General features: G+C 47.8%; 1 protein-coding gene across 1 annotated transcript in view; it reads right to left on the bottom strand.

The window, feature by feature from the left end:
- LOC115075401 (SH2 domain-containing adapter protein B-like) overlaps nucleotides 1–16659 on the bottom strand; it is a 328971-nt gene extending 312312 nt beyond the window's left edge. The window contains 2 exon segments of the mRNA XM_029575746.1: nucleotides 15935–16280; nucleotides 16282–16659. Of these exon segments, the coding sequence (XP_029431606.1) occupies nucleotides 15935–16280; nucleotides 16282–16577 (642 nt within the window). The 5' untranslated portion in view covers nucleotides 16578–16659.
- Nucleotides 16660–23008: the final 6349 nt, after the last annotated feature.

Raw genomic sequence — 23008 nt, 5'->3', positions numbered from 1 at the left:
CGCAATTAACCATTCCCAAGTACAGGAGCTAAGAATTGTTTCACACTTTCTTCATCTAAAAGTTCAAGCCCATATATATTACACAATTGATTTTATAAAGGTCAAACAGAATCCCCATCCATCGGATACCCATAATCCACATCTTTTGTTACACTGAAAACGAAGTCGGACCCTCTGTGGAGGAGCAGCCTGGACACTGCTACCGGACCTGAGTAATACAGAACAAACAGTGGCCAAAGTCCATCGATGACCTGCACGTATACTGGAGCCCGTCTACATACATGCACCAATTAAAACAACATTAAGCCAAATGAAAAATCTGAGCATCAATCTCTCTCCTTTTTCATTACACTCCTGTGACTTATGGTAGCTTATCAGATACCTTCCTTCGGAAGGACTGACAAAAGTAGCTAATCTCCCGTAATCGGGCTGTGTATTTTCCATCTTCTGTCTTGCTCGCTCATCTGTCAGCCACAGACACTCAACACAACCAATCACCTTCCAACATTTGCACTGCTCTCTCACTTGCCGAACCTGGTAGCACACACGTAACTAGCGATAATGTGTCATTTCAGCTTTCTATAGGGAGGTGCCCTTTCAGTTTATATACGGTGCAATCATGGCATCCAGGACTGATAAGGTTAATGACGAAAGAGTGCTGATCTGGACTCCTGGGCCATCCCAGTACACAGAACCTGCAAGAAAGTCTGCTCTCTAAGGGTTTCTCTGTGCTTGCCATGTGGTTTAAAAGCAATGTTTCTCAACCAGTTTACCACGGCACCAGTGGCATATTGTGGGTCTATAGCAACTGGGGGCCCAATGCTGGCATTTGCTCTCTCCTCTCTCCCCCAATCCTTCTTGTACCCAGAAAATCAGAATGGATTTATTTTAGATGTATTTGGATCAGGCATCTTTTCCTTATAACCACAAAGCAGGCTACAGTTAGATAAACTTAAAATATAAAATCTACCTTATAAACTTATAATTACAATGCAATCAATATTTAAAAAAAAACAAAACACAATAAATACAATGATAATTAAGATAAACAATACCATTAAAAAAAAATAACAAAAAACTCCCTCCTTTACCAGGTATATTGTGAAACATAAAACCTTGCAAAAATGTTTCTCAGAACTTATATAGCAAACTTGCTAAACTAAAACAGCACTAACGCCCAGAACTCTTTAACAGCAATAACCCTACCTATAAAAAGGCAGCACTGCAAATATTTGAAAGTGACCTAGAACACCCAATACACTTTCTAGTGCAAAATGCAAACTGGAAAACAGAACAAGCTGGGTGATTATAGATACCGAATAACTGAATAGAAAAATTGTCAAAAATCTAAATATGCAATTTCCTCATGTGTATATGAATATATTTCCACAAGCACAGGCAATAATGTAGTAAAACCAACACCAAAAGGCACAGTATAAAGGAGCAGAGATGTGCTAAAATGTGAAATTTAAATGTACTCATTAATTTCCTTTCCTTGAGTCTTGATAGACCAATCCAGACAAGGCGGCTCTGATCTCAGAGGGCAAATGTCTGTCTGTAGCAAGTGGAATAAATTGTCATTAGCCCATATCCTCTGTCTCCGATTAGTATAGAAACATAGAAACATAGAAATGACGGCAGAAGAAGACCAAACGGCCCATCCAGTCTGCCCAGCAAGCTTCACATTTTTTTCTCATACTTATCTGTTTCTCTTAGCTCTTTGGTTCTATTTCCCTTCCACCCCCACCATTAATGTAGAGAGCAGTGATGGAGCTGCAACCAAGTGAAATATCAAGCTTGATTAGTTATGGGTAGTAGGGGAAGTAACCGCCGCAATAAGCAAGCTACACCCATGCTTATTTGTTTTACCCAGACTGTGTTGTTCAGCCCTTATTGGTTGTTTTTCTTCTCCCCTGCTGTTGAAGCAGGGAGCTATGCTGGATATGCTTGTAGTATCAGTTTTTCTTCTCCCCTGCCGTTGAAGCAGAGAGCTATGCTGGATATGCGTGAAGTATCAGTTTTTCTTCTCCCCTGCCGTTGAAGCAGGATATGCATTGAAAGTGAAGTATCAGGCTTATTTGGTTTGGGGTAGTAACCGCCGTAACAAGCCAGCTACTCCCCGCTTTGTGAGTGCGAATCCTTTTTTCTTCTCCCCTGCTGTTGAAGCAGAGAGCTATGCTGGATATGCGTGAAGTATCAGTTTTTCTTCTCCCCTGCCGTTGAAGCAGAGAGCTATGCTGGATATGCGTGAAGTATCAGTTTTTCTTCTCCCCTGCCGTTGAAGCAGAGAGCTATGCTGGATATGCGTGAAGTATCAGTTTTTCTTCTCCCCTGCCGTTGAAGCAGAGAGCTATGCTGGATATGCGTGAAGTATCAGGTTTTCTTCTCCCCTGCCGTTGAAGCAGGGAGCTATGCTGGATATGCGTGAAGTATCAGTTTTTCTTCTCCCCTGCCGTTGAAGCAGAGAGCTATGCTGGATATGCATTGAAAGTGAAGTATCAGGCTTATTTGGTTTGGGGTAGTAACCGCTGTAACAAGCCAGCTACTCCCCACTTTGTGAGTGCAAATCCTTTTTTCCACATTTCCTCTTGCTGTTGTAGCTTAGAGCGATATTGGAGTCACAGTAACCATGTGTATGTTTATTGAATAAGGGTATTGTCTCCAGGCAGTAGCCGTCATTCTGGCTAGCCACCCACTCTTTATTGACGGCCTCTTGATTTTATGGATCCACAGTGTTTATCCCACGCCCCTTTGAAGTCCTTCACAGTTCTGGTCTTCACCACTTCCTCCGGAAGGGCATTCCAGGCATCCACCACCCTCTCCGTGAAGAAATACTTCCTGACATTGGTTCTGAATCTTCCTCCCTGGAGCTTCAAATCGTGACCCCTGGTTCTGCTGATTTTTTTCCTATGGAAAAGGTTTGTCGTTGTCTTTGGATCATTATAGTACATATATCTCTGCCAATGCAAGAATATGCCATACACTAAATTTAAAATGTGCCCTCAGCACCATGTATCTGTACAGTCTGAGGCAACAAAGCCTAGTGTCTTGGCCAAGATGCGCTCAGTAAGTAGCATGCTAATGATTTTCCTAATGCCCCTTGCAACAAGCTTCTGGTATTTGACAAGCCAGTAAACATGCACATCCAATTCCATCAAACTGATTTTACTATACCTAGAGGACCATATTCCAAAACCTTACCAAGCAAGCACGTTATCCCTATAATTTTACCCAGATATCCGGAGAAATTCCTCTAAAATAGATGGATAAAGTTAACTGTCCTACTGCCATTTATGCAGACTGGCTTGCTGGTTGGCAAGAGGATGGACAGGAGTGAGGATAGACACAGCCCCATTTAGATGGAAGGAACTAGAAAAACAAAAAAACAGAAAGGAAAGTGTGCAAGGCCATGGGGCCAGAAGAAATACATCCCCAGAATACTAAGGAGCTCAGAAAAGTGCTGGCAAGTCTGCTGAAGGACCTGTTCCACAGATCCCTGGAGACGGGAGCGGTGCCGCCAGACCGGAGAAGGGTGGTGGCGATCCGGCTTCAGAAACCTGGTAGCGGAGAGGAGGCCGGAAACTAAAGACCAGCTCGCCTCACCTCTGTGGTAGGAAAATCAATGGCGACTCTGCTGCAGGAAAGGATAGTGAACTAGCTATAGTCTGGTGGGTTACTGGACCTGAGGCAACATGGTTTCACCAGGGAAAGTTCATGTCAAAAGACTGGGATTGATTTTTTTTTTTATTATTAGGTGACTACAGCATTAGATCAAGGAAGAGCACTCGATTTGATTTGCTTGGATTTCAGCAAAGCTTCTGATATGGTCCCGCGTAAGAGGCTCATGACCATTTTGGTCTTTATCCGTCATCATTTATTGCTATGTAACTCCATCCGCACAAACGTTTGGTGCAGACAAAGTTACCTGGACAAAAGAAGGGGGGAGGGAGGATATTTGAAGAATCGTATTTATCCTGATAAAAACCACTTTAATCCACATAAATCGTTTGAATGTGGACCTCCTAGTTTTCTGCGCCATCAAACAGGTGCAGGAAGTCATTCTAGTAGGAAAAGGATACATTCAGCAGCCACTCCTAATGGTAGAGATGCAGAGCCGGCCGAAATCAGATTAGTCTGTCTGGGCAGCCTAAATCTATCAGAAGAAACTTTTCACTGGTCACCAGTACGGCTATTTAACATCACAAAGGTTTTCTGCTGCCCTTAGCTTTGCTGAATTTTCACCTCATTCCTACAGCACTTCTAATAAGCAACGCGTCAGAACTGTAATTGACTAGTGATATCTTCAAAGCATCCGGGCCTGATGAGTGAGGGCTACAGGGGGCTTAAGAAGACAGTGTGCCAGCCCTCTCAAGCTTCAGAAAGTGGTTTTCCTTTCATAAAGCAGTCATCCACTTGAACAGTGCTCTTTAAACATGTGGAGCACAGACAGCCCCCTGTGTGTACGCTGTGCATCAATGCTTAGGCAGGCTCCTGGTCGCTAGTAACTTCCCCCACCAGATCAATGCTCCCCAATGCAGAACACATCTTAGACCGGCAGATTTCAGAAGAGAAGATCTGAAAATTGGGGGATGTGCTGTCACTTCTTTTGTTTAGTTTACTGCGCATTAAAGCCAACGCATGCTGAAACCATTTTGCATGCATTAGATCTATTTCATGTGTATTAAATGGTTGTAGTGCACACTAAAATTGCCTTAGCAAACACTAAAAAAAAGTGTGTTAAAAACTAAAACAAGAATAAATCTTAACATAAAAAAAAAGGGGGATGGTTTTTCCCCTTGCATACTCCTGTGGCAAAGACAAGCTGTTGGCAGCAGCAGGCACTTATGCCAGTGCAAACAGAACATTACATCAAGGGAACAAACATCTAACTTTGTGCCAAAATGAAAAGAGAATGAGAAGTTATCGATAACGAGTAACTGAAAAGAAAAATCTCCAAAAACGCAGCTAACTTACACTGCGGGTTATGTGCTACACCTACTCAAACCTGAGCAGCCAATTTAAAAATATCTAGGGCAGTGCTGCTGATCAATTTCGGTTCACAAAGAACCCCCAAGCAAATCTGTTATCCAGGAAAATTGCTCCTGAGGGACATTTCCATACATTTGATCTATGAACTGGGGCAATCAGCATATTCTGGCTTTCCTCTACAGCTGACTTGTAGAGGGGGTTCCCACAAACCAGAAATGAGAACCCTTCATCTAGGACTCCGCCTGGCCCCCCGGGGCAAGTGTGCAGCGATGATAGCTTGCCCCGGCCTTTTTGCACCCAAACACGGCATTGTAGCACTGCTGCAGACAAGGTGCTGGCACCCACTGCTGAAAGGCAGATTAATAAGGTAGAATAACCAAGCCAGTCGAGGAGGCAAATACGGAAGGTTTGGTGACAAAAATGTAGTTTGTTCAGTTTATGCTGTTCAAAACGTGAAGTTTATTAGGGTTAACGCACATCAACTTGCATCCGAGAAATAAGAATGGCGGTCCCCTGACACGGGCTGTGTTGCGGGAGGGACCAATTCTAGAGTCAATGAAGGAGTAAAACGCAGGACGCAGGTTAGGGTGTCTGCTTTGACCACCTCCTGCATCGTGGTTTATTTGCACTATCATGCACAGGAACTGGCAATGACTCTGACCCTTGCCTTTTTTTTCCAACAGCGGGATTCGTTTTGCATTTCGCCGTGGAGGCAATCTGCAGGATGTGTTGGTTTCTTCAGAATATCGTGTCCCCGAGTTAACTTGTACTACCCCACATGGCCACGTCTGCTGCGGGAGGTGCAACGCGTGCACTTTTTTGCTTGTCTCTACCTTCACGCACCTTTCTTTGCAAACACCTTTTCATTTTTCAGCAGATTGCTCCTCCTTGGGTGCTGTTTGCATCATTCAGTGTCCTTGCCCACTTTTTTATGTTGGCAAAACCTCTCATATGGTCTGCATCCAAAATGTATGAACACTGTTCTTGCCTACATAACTCTCTTTCACGCCTTCCTCTGATGTCTGAGAGTGTAGCCACGCCCCTCTAGGATATCCTCTGTGATCACGTGATCTGTCAGTTTGGTGCTCTTTCCCGGAAGTTCCTTTACATCTGCTGCTCTCTACCTGAAAGTTTACAGTTTAGGCGAGTCTGCTGTTTTTGGATTGTATAAATGATTCAGATTTCACCATGGTTTGAAGTTTACTTGTTTTGTTTTTACCTTTATTGTGTTTCATTTTTATATTATGAGTATTTTGTTTTGCCTTTGCCTGTCCTTTCATTATATATTTATTCTTGACTCTAGAACTGGTCCCTCCCGATGCACTTTCCCGATATATACAGCCCGTGTCGGGGGACCGCCAATCTTATTTCTAAGATGCAAGTTGATGTCTGTTAACCTAATAAACCACATTTTGAACAGCACAAACTAGACAAACTACGTTTTTCTTTCCAAACCTTTGGTTTTTGGATCCCACTGCTGAATGCCCAACACTGATTTACCCTCTCTTGCCTTCTTTGGACCAACCTGTGCTCAAATGCACTGGCATTCAGAGATGGCTATTTTTGCTTTGTCATTGAGCAAATATTCAACTAGCTTCACTCGCCCAAGAGCACACTGAACTAGCCCCAAGGACTTTCCATTGGACCTCTGAGCTATTAGCACAGGTGATCTGCTAAAGCAGACCCAGCATGCAAAGTGTTAGCAGCAGTGGAATTGGCCCTTGCTCCTAGCCTTGCCAAGGTGGTGGTGTATATTGACTCAAGCAAACAATCTTTCCCAGAGGTCTTCCGGCATCAAGGAGAAACATTCTGTAGCAAGGCTGTGCCTGGTGAATTCTGGGCACAGCTTTTTGCATAATAATTGCATAATAATGTTTAACTCAGACAGATTTCCAAGAAGCAGGCTGCTTTCACAACACCTTTAAACATAACACAAACACAGGCTGTACGAGTCCAGATCCCACAGCATATCATGCCTGTCATTGGCAGTCTCATGTCTGCACACAGTCAACGCCCAGGACGCAGGAGTTAGCATGCCAACCAGATCTACTCTGACTGGGGCTTACTTCTTTCTCCCAATCAAAAGCATCGTAAAAGACAAAAGCTGCACATCGAACCTCTCTACACAGCTCGGATTTCTAACTGTGACACAGGTCCACTAGGGAAGATTCATTTTTGAAGGTAACATGTGACCCTCACAGATAAGACAGATGTACAGCTCTCACTAAATGGATAGGCCCGGCTAGACTTGTTTCTCCTCACTGCATCCCCCTGAAGCATCTGAACCCAAAATCATGCGCATCGAGCCCTGAACTTCAATCGCATGGCTTATCATTATGTATCATGCTACATAAATCCTTAAGTAGCGAGGTACTGCTATTCTGCTCTGCTGTCAAAGGATCGAGAAGACACTCATCCAAAGGCAATGCAACATAAAAAAAAACACAACAACAAAAGTAAACGGTTATAGGTAAGAAAAGAGCAAGAGTGATAATCAGGAAATACATACCAAATAATAGCATAACCACTGTATTTTCACACCTGGAACAGAAAATCAGAAGCCCAGTGCAGAAAAATGTCAAAATCTGTTCAGTCCAAGCAGACAAAAGAATAAAAAGAGAGGAGGACTAAATGATTAGTTTCTCAGTGGAGAAGAGTAAACAGTGGAGTGCCACAGGGATTTGTACTGGGACAGGTGCTTTTTAATATATTTATAAATGATCTGAAAAGGGGGAACAATGAATGAAGTGATCAGATTTGCAGAGACAAAATTATTCTGAGTTGTTAAATCACAAGTGAATTACGAAAAATTGCAGGAGGACCTTGCAAGGCAGGAAGACTGGACATCCAATTGGCAGATTAAATTTAACGTGGACAAGCGCAAAATGATGCACACAGGGAAAGGTAATCCAAACTGTAGTTACACGATGTTATGGTCCATATTATGAACCACCCAGGAAAGAATCTGGATGTCACAGTGGACAGTACCTTGAAATCCTTGGCTCAGGGTGCGGCGGCCATCAAAAAGGCAAACAGGATGTTAGGAATTATTAGGAAAGCGATGGGAAATAAAACAGAAACTGTCATAATGCCTCGGTATCACTCCATGGTGAGGCCACACCTAGAGTACTGTGTGCAGTTCTGGTCTCCATACCTCAAAAAATATATATATAGCTGCATTGGAAAAGATATAGAAAAGGGTGACCAAAATGATTAATAGGATAGAACAGCTCTCATATGAGGAAAGGCTAAAGGGGTTAGGGATGTTAAACTTACAAGAGAGCTAGCTGAGGTGGGATATGATAGGTATCTGTAAAATAATGAGTGGAACAGAATGTGTAAATCGGTTATTTACTTTCAAAAAATAGAAAGACTAGAGGACCCTATGAAGTTGTAATGTAGCACATTCAAAACAAATCAGAGAAAGTTCTTTTTTCACTCAATGCACAATTAAGCTCTGGAATTCATTCCCGGAGGATGTGGTTAAGGCAATTAGCAGAAAAAAAGGTTTCGACAAGTTAATAGTTAATTGTTATGCCTGTCGGTTGCAGACAGCTGCGACCGCGAGTACTCACGTCCTGCACTGTTCTTCTGCCCTCCCCGGGGCTGCTCGCTGCGCGGGCCTGTTTGTTTTGCCGCGTTCTGTGGGACTCTCCTCAGCGGCACGGACGCCGCCACTCCCTGCTCCGTCGCTGGGCCTCCCAGGGGGGCGCGCGCGCGTCACAGGTCCCGCCTATGAAGCTGCTTGGGCGGGAACCTCGGGGGCGTCCCGCCGTGATGATGTCATCAGCCTCTCACTGATAAGCTCCACCATCGCTCCCAGCAAACAGACTTGGCAACAAGCCCCACAGTGAACTCAGCTCCTGCGGATTCCTGAGACCTTGCCTGATGCAGAGCCTTGAAACCTGTCTGGCACCCGCTCCTCGGGGGTCAGTGTGCGCTTCCTCGGGAACTCGCTCCCCTGGCCTACCCCGCTCCTCTCAAGAGATCTACTTGGCTTTGTACGCTCCTCGGAGCTGGACTCCAGCTTTCCTGTCTACTGCCCCGTTCCTCGGGTCAGCTTCTATTTCATCTCTGGCAACATCTTCGCACTCCAGGTTCCTCCCTCCTTCAGCTGCTGGGGCTAAGTGGACTACCCCACCCCGTGGGTGGTCTACGTCCCTTCCTACATCCATCATCCAGCAGCTGAACCCCCCTTGGGGCCGACCTTCTGGAGAACCTCTTACAACTCACCATCCTGCGGGGATTAGCCACGGGTCCCTGGGGCCTCTCCATTGCTTGCCTAGAGCTCCCCGCTGTGCCGGTACCTCGCCTCCTGACGGTGCGGACCTGTGGGGCTCCTCTCCACAGGCTGTAACAACTCGCGCCTCAGGCCAAGGGTCCACTAACTCACCAACCATAACATTAATAGTCCAAAAACTATTAACCAAGTAGACTTGGGGAATAGCCACTGCTATTTATTTATTAATTTTTATATACCGATGTTTCATGAGAACATAGCAAATCGGTTTACATTAGTTAACAAATATTCATTTAAAAATATTTGCATTACTGTTTGAGATCTTGCCAGGCACTTGTGACCTGGATTGGCCACTGTTGGAAACAGGATGCTGGGCTTGATGGACCCTTGGTCTGACCCAGTGTGGCATTTTCTTATGTTCTTATGTAAGATTATGTTCTTATGTTCTTATGTAAGATTAACAGCACAGCTGAATACAAAAAACCCAAGAATTTCCCCAGAGCCTTCCTAAGGTAGGCATGTCTTCAGTTTCTGTTCTGAAGTCCTTAGAGGGCCAGTTCCCCATTCCACATGTCTGGACTCAGTCAGCAGTGTTCAAAAGCTATTTTCCTGTGTGTCACTTTCGGGCCGATACAGTAAGGAGCGGTAGGAAGAGCTGCGTTAGTGCCGGGCGCACCTGCGTTTGCCGCACGCACAGTCCTGCTCACCTACCGCTCGATACTGTATTTAAATAGCTTGCAAATGCAAGCTGCGTCCAAGAAGCGTCTGTGAAGCGTTAGGCCCGCGCAACCCATTTTACTGTATAGGCGCTTAATACAGCGCCTATACAGTATCCTGGGTGCGCTGGTACCTGTCATTTCAAATGTCAGGCACCAGGAAGTGGAACCCAACTTTAACCCATGAAAACCTAAAATCCCCTCCTCCCGAATCGACTCGACGACATGTACCAACTTACCTTTTGTTGCTTTTTCAGCCCTTTCAGCCTTCTCTGCCGTCCTCCGGAGGGGGCAGCCGGCGGCGAAAGCGGCTTCCATTGGTCCCCCGCGCAGGTCCCGGTTCTCCTGGCTCTCGATGATGTTCCAGCAGGTACGGTTCCACGGCGCGGTTCGGGCTCTCGGCTCCAATGGCTAGAGCCAGCGAAGCGCCTGACGTAACGGCGCGAGCGAAGCGTACTTTCATTGGCTTGAGCGCCCAAATTGACGGGCGCTCAAGCCAATGAAAGCACATGGAATGTACTGACCTGTTTGTGAGACGGGCGTGCCCGTCTATGTGCTTTCATTGGCTTGAGCGCCCGTCAATTTGGGCGCTCAAGCCAATGAAAGTACGCTTCGCTTCGCTCGCGCCGTTACGTCAGGCGCTTCGCTGGCTCTAGCCATTGGAGCCGAGAGCCTGAACCGCGCCGTGGAACCGTACCTGCTGGAACATCATCGAGAGCCAGGAGAACCGGGACCTGCGCGGGGGACCAATGGAAGCCGCTTTCGCCGCCGGCTGCCCCCTCCGGAGCACGGCAGAGAAGGCTGAAAGGGCTGAAAAAGCAACAAAAGGTAAGTTGGTACATGTCGAGCCGCTTCGGGAGGAGGGGATTTTAGGTTTTTAGGTTTCCTTTTGGGGGAAAGTTTGCCGTCTACCCTTACCCCTGCCTCTAACGCAGGGGTAGGGGTAGGCGGCAAATTAACAGGTTAAACGCGCGGCAAAACTGCAGGTTAAAAAAGTGTTAGTCGGGGCGCGCGTTACTGTATGGGAGGGAATAGCTAATCCGATCGTTTACATCTCATATACATGCCGCGGGCGGAAGGGGTTACCCAGTGATTTAAAGAGGCGGTAAGAATGGGTTAAAGGGGATAGTGAATCGCGGGTTGGACTAACGCGGCCGGAAAGTGAGTAGAAAGCGGGTTAGAAGCAGGGTAACCGCGGCCGCACTTTACCGTATTGACCTGTTTGTGAGATCCCAGGTAACCTGCAGTCTGGCAAGTACAGCAGCGGCTGCTGCTGCGCTAATAGAAGAAGATAGAGCGGAAGATTTTAAAAGCCCCACAACACACCGAGCCTATTTTGCATAGGCCCGGTGACGCGCGCAAGCCCCGGGGCTTTGTAAAAGAGGCGGGGGTGGGACAGAGGCCTCCGGCACAGCGGCTGTGCCAGGAGATCGCGCGCCAGCCAGTGCGCGCAACCTACGCCTGCCCAGAGGCGCGCGCGACTTCAAAAATAAAGGTTAGGGAGATTTAGGTAGGGCTGGGGGGCGGGTTAGGTAGGGGAAGGGAGGGAAGGGTAGTGGGGAGGGGAGGGGTGGAAGGAAAGTTTCCTCGGAGGCCGCTCTGAGCGGCCGCGGAGGGAAACAGGGAAAGCCATCGGGGCTCCCCTAGGGCTCGGCGCTCGCAAGGTGCACAAGCGCGCGCCCCCTTGCGCGCGCCGGCCCCGGATTTTATGACATGCTCGGTTATAAAAATCGGGCACGGAATTGTGCGCGCCGGGTTGCGCACACAAATCTACGCCCACGCGTCCGCACTAAAATCTGGCCCAGAGCGCATCGTTCTGAGATGCACTAGGTATTCAAGTGGGTTGGGTGGAAGTCGTCCTTCTCAGATGAACTGCATTACATCTTCCTTTGGTTTAAAAACCCCCTGTGTAAAGAAATAATTAATTCAAATAGGATCATTTTTAAATGGCACCCACAGGTGCTTTTTTTTTTTTTTTACCAGCAGACTTTTACCAGAGCTTCTAAGCAGATCTATGCGAATAAATTTGAAAATTCACGGGTGGCACGTGAAAAAACCCTCCCCCACAGTATCCATGCATAACGTCACACCTACGCAAAAATCGAAAGTACGGGTATAAGTACCGATCCTGCCCCAGCAGAACACGCATAACACTTGCATAAAATCGATTGCCGCGCCTGTGCGCTGGGGCCATTTAATGCCTTTGAAAATTACCTCCTTGATTTTAAAAGGAGGAGGCAGTAGTAGAAGAGCAGACATACACATGCAGCTGCTAAGAGACCACTTAATACAGTTTTAGTGATAGGGATGGGATGAAATCCAGACACCTGGAAATATAATTGATAAGTCGTCCCCCCCCAACCCAACCCTCGCCAATGCAACAGGTACCGCAGTGAAATACGGAGTGCTCTGCCGCAAACAGCGGCAGGAACGGCGTGCAGAAATCTGTCGGGCGCCGCACGCCTGCCCATCGGGCGCTGCAAAATGCTCACATCCCCCGGGATGGTGCCCCAAGCATCCACCCAGTCAAGGGACTCTGAGCAGCCTTGAAAGCCAGGGGAATAAAACATCAGCCCTCGCTGTAGGAATTTTAAGTCAGTGATCAGAGTTTCACGGCGCCTGTACCCGCCACAAGCTCCTGCTCATTCAGGGGAATAACATATGTGCGGCACCCGCCCTAAATCAACAAGGCAAAACGGAAAGGACAAAAACTGGGTGAACTCAGCTGCCATTGTAACAAACCCCTGCTAATCAAATTTCATGGGTTCCATTCCCAGCTCTGACATCAATTCCATGGGGGAACTTGGCCAAGCCCCTTTTCTCTCCTTTGCCCTCGGTTTGCCACACTCTACCCAAGTGGTAGCAGTGATAGTAGCCATGGAAGCCTAAGAATGTGGTCATATCTAGACTATAAGCTCTCCGGAGCAGGGATGTAGCCCAGTGAACTTGCACAGCATGTTACAGACATCACTGCGGCTTGTGCAGTGCCTGCTTACATCCTGTAACCTCTCTGATCCAGACTGCTGATCCCTGTCTGCCTACCACTGTCTGCCTTGCCTTTTTCACTGCCTTTCTACTGCCTGTGCTGTAACACAGGCAGGAGATGCATAGCCTGGCTGCTTCTTTATGCAAAGTAAATGGTATTTTATCTTGCTTCATCATCTAGGTGTCCTTGCCTAATGTTTATCTGCACGCCAGGGCCCCTCGAGACTCCTCTGGAGAAGTGCTCTATCTGGAGAAATACAAATCACAAGGAGAGAAACTTCAGAAAATAAATGAGATAAATCACAAGCTGCTACTGTCCTGCTGGTAAACTGGCACAGTCTTCAGCAGGTCTAGCTAGGAGGACGTATCCACAAGACCGATCAGGTTGAGAATGGGAACACGGCAAATTAGTCACATCCAGTTTTTGCCTTCTAAGAATTTCCAGATCAAAAAAAAAAAACAAAACCCCAGGAAGAAAAGTAAATCCTAAAATTTGGATCACTTGCTGCTCAGGGCCATACAAAGATAGCAGAAATCCATGAAGGGTTTTCTCGTGATTTAGAGACTCTGAACACAACAAAGATGGGAGCATCAAGGCTGTCACGGTTGTTGTTTCTAAGCTTTATCTGTCAGAGGCCATCCTCAGAAATTATCTATTGCCTTGCATGTGTCGCTAGCGGTCTCGTGTGCCCTCCAAGCTTCACTGGGACTGATTTATAAGCTGCCTTGTATGTTGTTTCAGTTTCTGGACGAGGACAGCAAAAACTGAGCTGTTCTACTCGAGGCCTGAATGGCAAAATTTTATGATTCAATTTGGCAACCTTGGGAGCTGGCCGCACACACAAAACACAAATATTCCCAAGATTCTTTTATTATTTTAATTTGCAAAAAACCCGACTCTTTTCTGGCAGCTGCCGTGAAATGACCTTTGTTGAGCACACGAAGCCCCAGGCGATTAAAACCTGCGGATGACGATGAAAAAAGACAACCAGTCAAGATGCCCTCATCCTCTGCAAAAGATCTGCTTTGTAAATTAATAAAGCCACAACACGCAAGGTTAAAAACAAAGCAGTGCCGCGTGTTCTGTTCTTATTTCTTTTTCCCCTCACGCTAAAACGCACAATCCTTAACATTTTGTGAGGCGCTCGCGGGAGGACAAGAGTGGTCTCAGTGGTAACTTTTCAATGTCATAACCAATCACCTCTGCACACAGAAACAGAATATGGTTGAGGTGACCCCCCCCCCCCCCTACCCTTTCATATACTGCTAAGAGCCTGTAGCAATCCAACTGGCTGAAACCCAAATGTACCTCCGAATGCAGATTATAAGAAGGCTCCAAAAGTTAGTCAGTTTGAGCCACGGCAAATCCAAGGCACAAACTGGAAAATGACAACCTTGAGTGCCTTCCTGGTCTCTTACACGTACTTGGCGAAACAGTTAATGCAATGTACCTTCCTTTACAAAACTATCCAACAACTAATTAGGATTTATAGAGGGCTCCTTCTTCTGAACAGGAGGCTGCCTTTTACAATTTAATATTGCAGAAACAACGTATCTGCCTCCGGGGTCTCAGACTGCACTAAACTTTCCAAGGTGGTAGATGATAAATGTAGCCAGGGAAACTGCAGAGGCAAAAGGACTTGTCCAAGATGTCACAAAGTCAATGAGAGAAGGGGAGAAGAGATTTGAGCTCACCGGAGTCATCCTTCAATGCTCTCTTAGAAGCAGTGAACTGCAGGTCCTCCTTCCTTCTCCAGCTTTACTAATAACCTAGCAGTGCAGTAAACCATGGTAGCTGAGATCTAAAATGACCCAGTCTGCCCTGTTGATATTCCTCCATTTTGGGTAGATGGGAATACAAATTCCTACATGCAACCTGACACCAGTTCCCCCCTTCCCCACCTCTCACCCTTCCTCACTTTTGCTTAACGAAAGTTAAGATAATAGAAAATGAAAATCAATGCAAAAATTGAATACCCTATTAAATCTGACAGAATGCACAATGGAGAGGGGGGGGGGGGGGGGCGGGCCCCAGGAATTATTTCTGGGCCCCTCCTTTTCTGAGGAGTGGGGAGGTGGAGGGACCGGCACGGCTGAGATGTTTTGGAGAAGTCTGCTGAAGCAAATGTTCATTTAAAGAATGGTTACTGAACCAAAGGCTTACAAATTCCGAGCAAATACTGAGAGCGCCCATATCACATTTCAACCATCCCATAAACAATCGCACCAGAGGACGTCTTTGATGCATTTTTACCCTTATTTGGAGGGGGAATGGGAAATAAAGTTGTGCCTATAAGGGTGAACGAAGATGTGAGGATGCCAGTTAGCACCAGTAACTCAGGGCAGCATTTATTACTGGTTAACATTCAATGTTTCTCGTCCGCCCCAGCATCCCATGAACCGAAACCTGCCGGCGTGAATGCCCGTGCTCTTACCGTGTGAATGCACATACACCTCTCCCCTTTTCTCTACACAATCACGTGTGCTTTCCAACAAAAACCTGGCGCACATGCAGCCTCCCTTCCTGACGGCTTTCAGTGCCGCGCGACCCTAACATACACCGGGGCTTTACGGAAACAACATTTTCTCCGGGAAAAGGGGGGAGGGGAAGAGAAGTCCTTTCGGAATAAAGCTTTATATCCGAGGAGGAAAAAAAAAAAGCAAAGCTCTCCAGCACAAGATCTGAGCCGAGCCGAGCCTGCTCCCCCCCCCCCCCCCCCGAAAAAAAATTCCTGCAAAGTGGGTGAGAAGCATGCGGCAGCCCAGCGCCCCCCCCCCCCCCCGAAAATTCCCCGCACCCTACGAGACCGGGGGGGGGGGGGGGGAGGAGATGTTAGGAGCACTGCCTAGCTCTGCCCTCTGACCCCGGCACACCTCCCCCCCCGGGGGGGGGGGTGCACGCCTCTCTGTGCCCGCCTGCGTGGAGGTGAGCCCGGCGGGAGAACGACGTCACGTGGATTCTTTGTGAAACTGCCCTAACTTTCTCCCGTGAGCCGGGACTTACTTTGTCCTGCTTGCTGTCCTCCGGCGAGGGGGAGCTGGGCGATCGGATGCCCTGCGGGGCAGCCGCAGCCGCCGCAGGGGAAGTGCCCGGGGGGGCGGCGGCGGCAGGCACAGCCGCGGAGGAGGAGGAGGAGGAGGGGGCCGGCGCGGGCACTGCCCCGCCGCCGGCAGCCGGGCTCGGGCTCCCTTTCTCCGCCGGCGCCTCCACCTTGATGAGTCGGTGCTTGGGGGAGACGTACTTGACCTCGGGAGAAGCGGCGGCGGGGGGCGCGGCGCCGCCCCCCGTGTACGGGTCCTCGAAGTCGCGCTCCTTCTGCCGCTTGTAGGCGGCCAGGATGTCGGGCTGCTGCTGCTGCGGCGGGGGGGGGGGCGGCGGGCAGGTGCGGGAGCCCCCCCCCGGACTGGCAGTGCCGGTAGTCTGGCTTGGGGGGCTCGGGCGGGCAGGGTTTGGCGCTCTTGAAGCCCAGGTGCTCTTTGAACCATCTGGCCATGCTGCCGGCGCATTGCTGTCCCGGGCTGGCCGCGCTGCACGGGTCCCGCCCCCGGCTCGGCTGCGGTGGTGGCGGCTGCTGCTGGGGCTGCTTCACGCTGCTGGGGGCCGACGAGGAGCGGGAGGCGGACGCCGGAGCTCCGCTCAGCAGCATGGGAACCGGAGCACTGACTCCCGAGGAGAAGGAAGCTGGCGGCTGCCTGAGCTCTGAGGGGGAAGAGAGAGCCTTACACCTAACCCTCCAAAAAGATTCCCCAAAACACACGGGAGCGGGTCGGCCCGGGGGGGAGGGCGAGACTGCCATCTACCGGCGCCCGGCGGGACTGCGCCCTCCTCTCGACTCCCAACTCCAAAATCAAAGCAACAATGCACACACACCTCCTCCTGTGCACACACAGGCACAGCACTGCCGCGGTTCACCGGCTGCTTCAGCGTACGAGCTTCGGATTAGCAGAATTAATAGTAGTAAAGAGCCTGCGACTCAGCTAAGGAAGCAGGACACAATGGGGGCGTGGTAGGCAGGGCTAGGCAGGGGCCAGGGGAGGCAGGTAGAAAAGGGAGAGCCAGCCTGGGCGGCCAGGCACAGAGCAGCTTCATCTTCCCTTGTGCAGCATTGAAAACCTGGTAGCGTTTTTGCGGGTTCAGGTGGCCGAGTAAGTTTAAGGTTCTGCTCTGGCCGGGCCCACGCAGGGGGCTCTGCATTTTTCTGCCAGGCTGGGGCAGCATTTTGCAGTTCATGTGAAGGAGAAAACTTAAGAGGAGGAAGCTTAAGGCTCGGGAGGGGAGGAGGGGAGTTCCGCAGAAGCAGCATTGAATACATTTCAGGAGCTTAGGGCAGCATTTCAGCATTGCAGTGGTTAATGTTCCTGCCGGGCAGGGCTGGGAGCAACCGGTCCAGCATTTCAGCTTTTTTCCTTTTGTGGTAGGGCTTAGTCTTTTTCCTGAATCAGCCCTGGAGAAACAGGGCACTCCCCTTTTCTTTCTGCTGGGCCCAGCATGGGGTGCAGCCAGTCCCCTAGCCCAGCCGGCAGAGTTTTTCCCCTTTAGTTTCACTTTTGAAATCAGGTAGCCGGGCATGGTCTTCTTTCCTCCTTCCTTCCGCTTTAGCTGGAGCCTGCAGCTTGCTGTTGAACCGAGCTGAACAGTTCAGCAAAGGTATTTAATGCTCTATCCTTAAAGGGCCAGCGTCCCTGTATGTATGTATTTATTTATTTATTATTTTTATATACCGACATTTGATCTCAATTGAGACATCACACCAGTTTACATTCAGGCACTGTAGGTATTTCTATTTATTATTATACGTTTAATTGTACTATTATTGCTTATATTTAAGGGCCAGCAGCCCTCAAATCTATGTGTTTTTAACTTTTTTATTGCATCTAAAGTATTTGTTTATAGGGCCAGCGGCCCCATGGTAATTGTCTTTTCCGCTTATTTATTATTTATGGCATCAAAAAGGCTGGCAGCCTGCCATACTATAGGGCCAGAGGCCCTGGTGTAATGTTAAATTCACTACAGTTCTAATTAATTTATTGCACCTAGAAGATATAAACTTATATATTTATATATATAGAATCGGGTAATTAAAGACTAGTGGCAATATATGTCCACCATTCAGCCAGTTTATGTTAAATCCAGGTAATTTTAAATTGCTGTTGCCCCTTGCAAAGGGCCATATGTACTTAGATTTATTTCAGCTAGAAGTGTTTTGTTACAGGGCCAGCGGCCCTATGGTAGTGTCCCCTGTTACATTACTAATTAGTATTTAGGGCGGCTAAAAAGGCTCCTGGCCTGTTTATTCTTTTAAGGCCAAGGGCCCTGCTGTAATGGGTATTTGCATACTTGGATATGGGTTTGGTATTTCAAGGATTAGCAATACATAGGTAGATATGTTTAAAGGTATTATTAAACAGCCATCTCATATCGCATATATAGCATATACCGATTCCCCCCCCCCCCCGCCGTTGTATGAGGTATCATTTACATTATAATTACTAGCGTCCTAAAAGAACAAAGGCCACAGCGGTGCAGTACACATTATTTTTGGATGAGCTGATTATCTGAAATGTTTAAATAATCTCCCTTGAGCTTATAAGGCTATGTTTAGTCCTGATTGTTTTTTTTTTTTCCCTGTTAAAAGTTTTGAATTTCTAACTTGTTTACTGTACCGCTATACGGCGAAATTGATGTTAAATGTAAACCTGTTTGATTTGTATCTCTACAAGAATATCGGTATAGAAAAAAAATAAAAATAAATAAATAGATAAATGTGTTTAAAGGGCCGGCGGCCTGTTTTCAGTGCATGTCTTTGTATGCTGGGGTGGCAGCACATGGCAGCAGCCATTTTGGGGGGGGCAGCACATGGCAGCAGCCATTATGCCGGTGATCACCTGGAACACGGCAGCCAGGTTGGGGAGCAGGGTTTGACAGCTGCCATTTAAGTCATCTGGGCCACATGGCTGTGGCCATATTCCCGAGGATACAAACAGCAGAGGTTTAAAAAAAAAAATAGTTTATCAATTAATTGTAACTTTGCAATGCAGTAATTGTCAGTCGGGGATGGTGTCTACAAATCAGCGGTCAGCAGCGGCAGAAGGGTCCTCGGCACATCAACAGGCCCTCCTCGGGGTAGCAGGCTCAAAAGGTTCGGCGGTGAGAAAGACCTGAGGTCAAGAACAGGATCATCAAGCCAAAAGCGAGCAAGCAGACCGCAGGGCAGTGCAGGCACAAAAAGCAGGGGGCATCCAATACTGCCGCACCAGCATCCAATACTGCAGCAGCACCAGCTGTAAGTGACACGGATCAGTGGCTGTTAGAAATTAAAGAGCAGGCAGCTGCGCATGGAACGGAGTGGGTATGGTGAGCTCTGAACGGAGGGGAGGGGGGGGGGGGGGAAGAGAGAGCCTACACCTAACCCTCCAAAAAGATCCCCAAACACACGGGAGCGGGTCGGCCCGGGGGAGGGCGAGACTGCCATCTACCGGCGCCCGGCGGGACTGCGCCCTCCTCTCAACTCCTAACTCCAAAATCAAAGCAACAATGCACACACACCTCCTACTGTGCACACACGCACAGCACTGCCGCGGTTCACTGGCTGCTTCAGTGTACGAGCTATGGATTAGCAGAATTAATAGTAGTAATGTCTCGGTGGCCTACCCACATCCCTTGTAGTACCTCAGTGCACCTCAGGTCTGGTTTTAGGGGAGATGTGCTGATATTTGAACAAGCTAGAGAAATAACAGCCTCACTTGTTTCATGTTGAGTCCTGTCCTATCCGAAAGAGCACAGACTACAACAAAATGTGGGTTTGTTTCATTTGTCATTTTAGCACCAACTAACTGGCTTTGTGCAGGCTGCCACAACAGAAACAAAAGAAAAACAAAATGAAAAAAAAACAAAAACAGAAAATGAAATGAAAAACCGTTTTCCCATGCATACTCCTAGTGAAAAGTGTAATTCCCTGGGATCCCAGCTGTCAGAACATCCTTAGTTTCTGCCCTGGGTCCACTGTTCTAATAATATTTTATCTTTATTTATATTCTGCCTTTCGTGACACATCGTTCAGGTACTATAGATATTTTCCTTGCTCAGGAGGGCTTACAGTGCAAGGACCCAAACTAATAAGGTATGGGTTAAAAGTGTGCGCTGAAACTCAGCGTGCTGGTTAAAAACATAATTCCTGATGCAGCAAGCTAATTACTATCCCTCTGACCCAGAAGAAAATTTCCAGCACTAACAGGCCAATACAGTACGGTGCAACGGAGCGCACGGTTAACTGGCATTTGGACGCGCATTTTCGACGCGCTAGCTTTACCTCTTATTCAGCAAGGGGTAATAGCGCGTTGAAAACACGCGTCCATCCCCCCCTCCCCCCTGAAACTAATAGCGCCTGCAACATGCAAATGCATGTTGATGGCCCTATTAGTTATTCCCGCGCAATACAGTAAGTAAAATGTGCAGCCAAGCCGCACATTTTACTTTAAGAAATTAGCGCCTACCCAAAAGTAGGCGTTAATTTCTGCCGGCGCCGGGGAAGTGCACAGAAAAGCAGTCGGCAGGTGCATTTCTGTGCACCCTCCGTCTTAATATCATGGCGATATTAAGTCGGAGGCCCCAAAAGTTAAAAAATAAAAAAAGTGAAAAAAATAAAAAAAAAAATTTAAAATGGGCCCGTGGCTCGCTCAATTTTGCCGGCGTCAGGTTTCTGAACCCGTGGCTGTCAGTGGGCTCGAGAAACGATGCTGTCTAAATTGAGCGTCGGCTGTCAAACCCGCTGACAGCCGCCGCTCCTGTCCAAAAAGAGCTGCTAGGGACGCGCTAGTGTCCCTAGCGCCTCTTTTTGCCGCGGACCCTAATTTAAATAAATTAATTTACTGTATTGCACGCACAGGAGAGCAGGTGCTCTCCCGCGATTTTTACTGTATCGGCCCGTAAGAAAATACGAGTTAAGCCAGTGCACCTCTCTACATGGGGGGGGGGGGGGAAGAGGTAGGTAATAGCTAATGCATCATTAGCATGGGATTTCCATGTGAGGACACTAAGCAAAATGCACAGTTTTACAAGCAAAACTCCTTGCTGCAGAACAGGCGCTCCGTGCTGAGCACCTGTTCTCCCGACGCGCAATTCTATATTTAAATGAGGGGTCATGCTAAAAGGAGGTGCTAGGGGCGACCAGAATTGTACACGGTATTCAAGGTGGGGTCTCACCATGGAGCGATAGAGAGGCATTATGACATTTTCCGTTTTATTCACCATTCCCTTCCTAACAATTCCCTTGGGCAGGCGTTAATTTATGAGCGTAAAATGTGCGGATTGGCTGCACATTTTACTTTTTGAATCCGGGGTGACTGACTTCTAGCCTCATCAGCATGCATTGGCATGTGAATAGTGCTATTAGTTTTCAGGGGGGGTCTGGCCGCGCGTTTTCGAGGCACTAAACTCCTTATATTATAAAGGGTAATAGACACCCCTCGAAAACGCGCAGCCAACCCCTTGTTAAACAGTGCGCACAGCCGAGCGCACTTTTCAGAATTGGTCTATTAAGTGTGTATCTAAAGCAATGGAAGGTGATGTGACCTTGCCCAAGGGCACAAACAGGGCCATGGCTTCACTGGTTCACGGCAGCCTAGGGCCCAGATTTATGTTCGCTTGGAAGTGTTTTGGACGTGCTAGACTAGCACCCGATGCAATAAGGAAATTTAGCGTATGCAAAACGCGCGCGCCCAAACGCGTAGCCGATAACACTCATCACATGTAAATTCCTTGTAGATGAGGCTAATAGCTATTCCCCCCCCCCCCCCCCGATGCAGAAAATTGCTGGGCACCCAGCGCATACGTTTTAACATAGCAAATTTAACTCCAGCCGCAGAGTTGGCGTTAAGTCATTCCAGGAGTCGAGCTCAGGACAAAATTTTAAAAATACTGTCCTCTGTGGTTCCTCTTACTTGGCATCATTGTGATACTTAAATCTACTGCTTGCGGTGTTTAAGAATAAAGGTATAATGCAACGGCTTGATGACAAACACATTCTGGAGGCACAATATACACACACACAATAGACACATTCCAGGCCATTTTCGCCCCTTGCTATTGTGCATGGATATTGTGCGTCCAGATTTTTTTTTTTTTCATCAAGCCATTGCATTATACGACCTGAAGCGGGATTAAACGGACGCTCGTATTGAGTTGCCCGTTGCAATTCTGGGCGCGCCCGATGGATTTGAGCGCTATGGACGCACAATTCTTCCCTGGCCTGTCCTTTTTTTACCGCAGCAGCTCATTTAAATATTGCAGCGGGAGCCCAGGAGGTGTGGCTGGGTGTGCGTTAGGAAAACGGGCGCTCAATACAAGCGCCTGTTTTTAAGGCACGTCTTAACTGTATCGGCCTATCAGTAGGGAACGCTGGCCCAAGTGTGCACACGCACACGCACCAGCCTGCAGCAAACTAGCGTAACGTCTCAGCGTACCACCCACGACTGCTGCAGATTCCTTTACCCATGTCTCCCCACAGCAAACTAGTGTAGTGTCTGATTGAATACCAGCAACTCCATGCTGCAGATTGGTGCTACATGTCTATGAACGTCCCACCTTTCTTCTGAACTATTAGCAAGCTCATCTATTTTTTTCAACGCCCCACTCATTCCTTTTGCCCTGCAATTGAAATCAGAAATGCAGAAGCTTTTTCTAGTTATTTATCTGTTCCTTTATTTTATAAACTAGCCCTAGAAAATGAATCCATCTTTCTTGTTGACCCACGCCTCTATAGTGAAAAATCACAGTAGCAAATCCATCCCATTCTCGCAAGCATCTTTTCGAGTCCTTTTGCTTTCTTCTCGCACAGACTACTGCTCCAGTTTCAGTTCACAGCCTTTTCTTCCTGTCTGTCCAGACCAGGTAGGGAGGAGAAGAATAGGGTTCAGCAACAATTCTGGGGAGACAAAAAGGTTTGTGACGTTCTTTCCACCCATGTCCGTTCCTCCCCTCTTCCTCGCTCATCTTAAGCTTCTGGAAGGTTTGACAAAGCATGGAATTGGCGAAGCCTGCCAGGGGACCTGGGGGTATTTATGAGACTGTTGGGAGCTG

Source organism: Rhinatrema bivittatum, chromosome 13 (assembly GCF_901001135.1).
Source record: "Rhinatrema bivittatum chromosome 13, aRhiBiv1.1, whole genome shotgun sequence".
Classification (NCBI taxonomy): domain Eukaryota; kingdom Metazoa; phylum Chordata; class Amphibia; order Gymnophiona; family Rhinatrematidae; genus Rhinatrema; species Rhinatrema bivittatum.
This window is presented reverse-complemented; position numbering and strand designations above follow the sequence as displayed.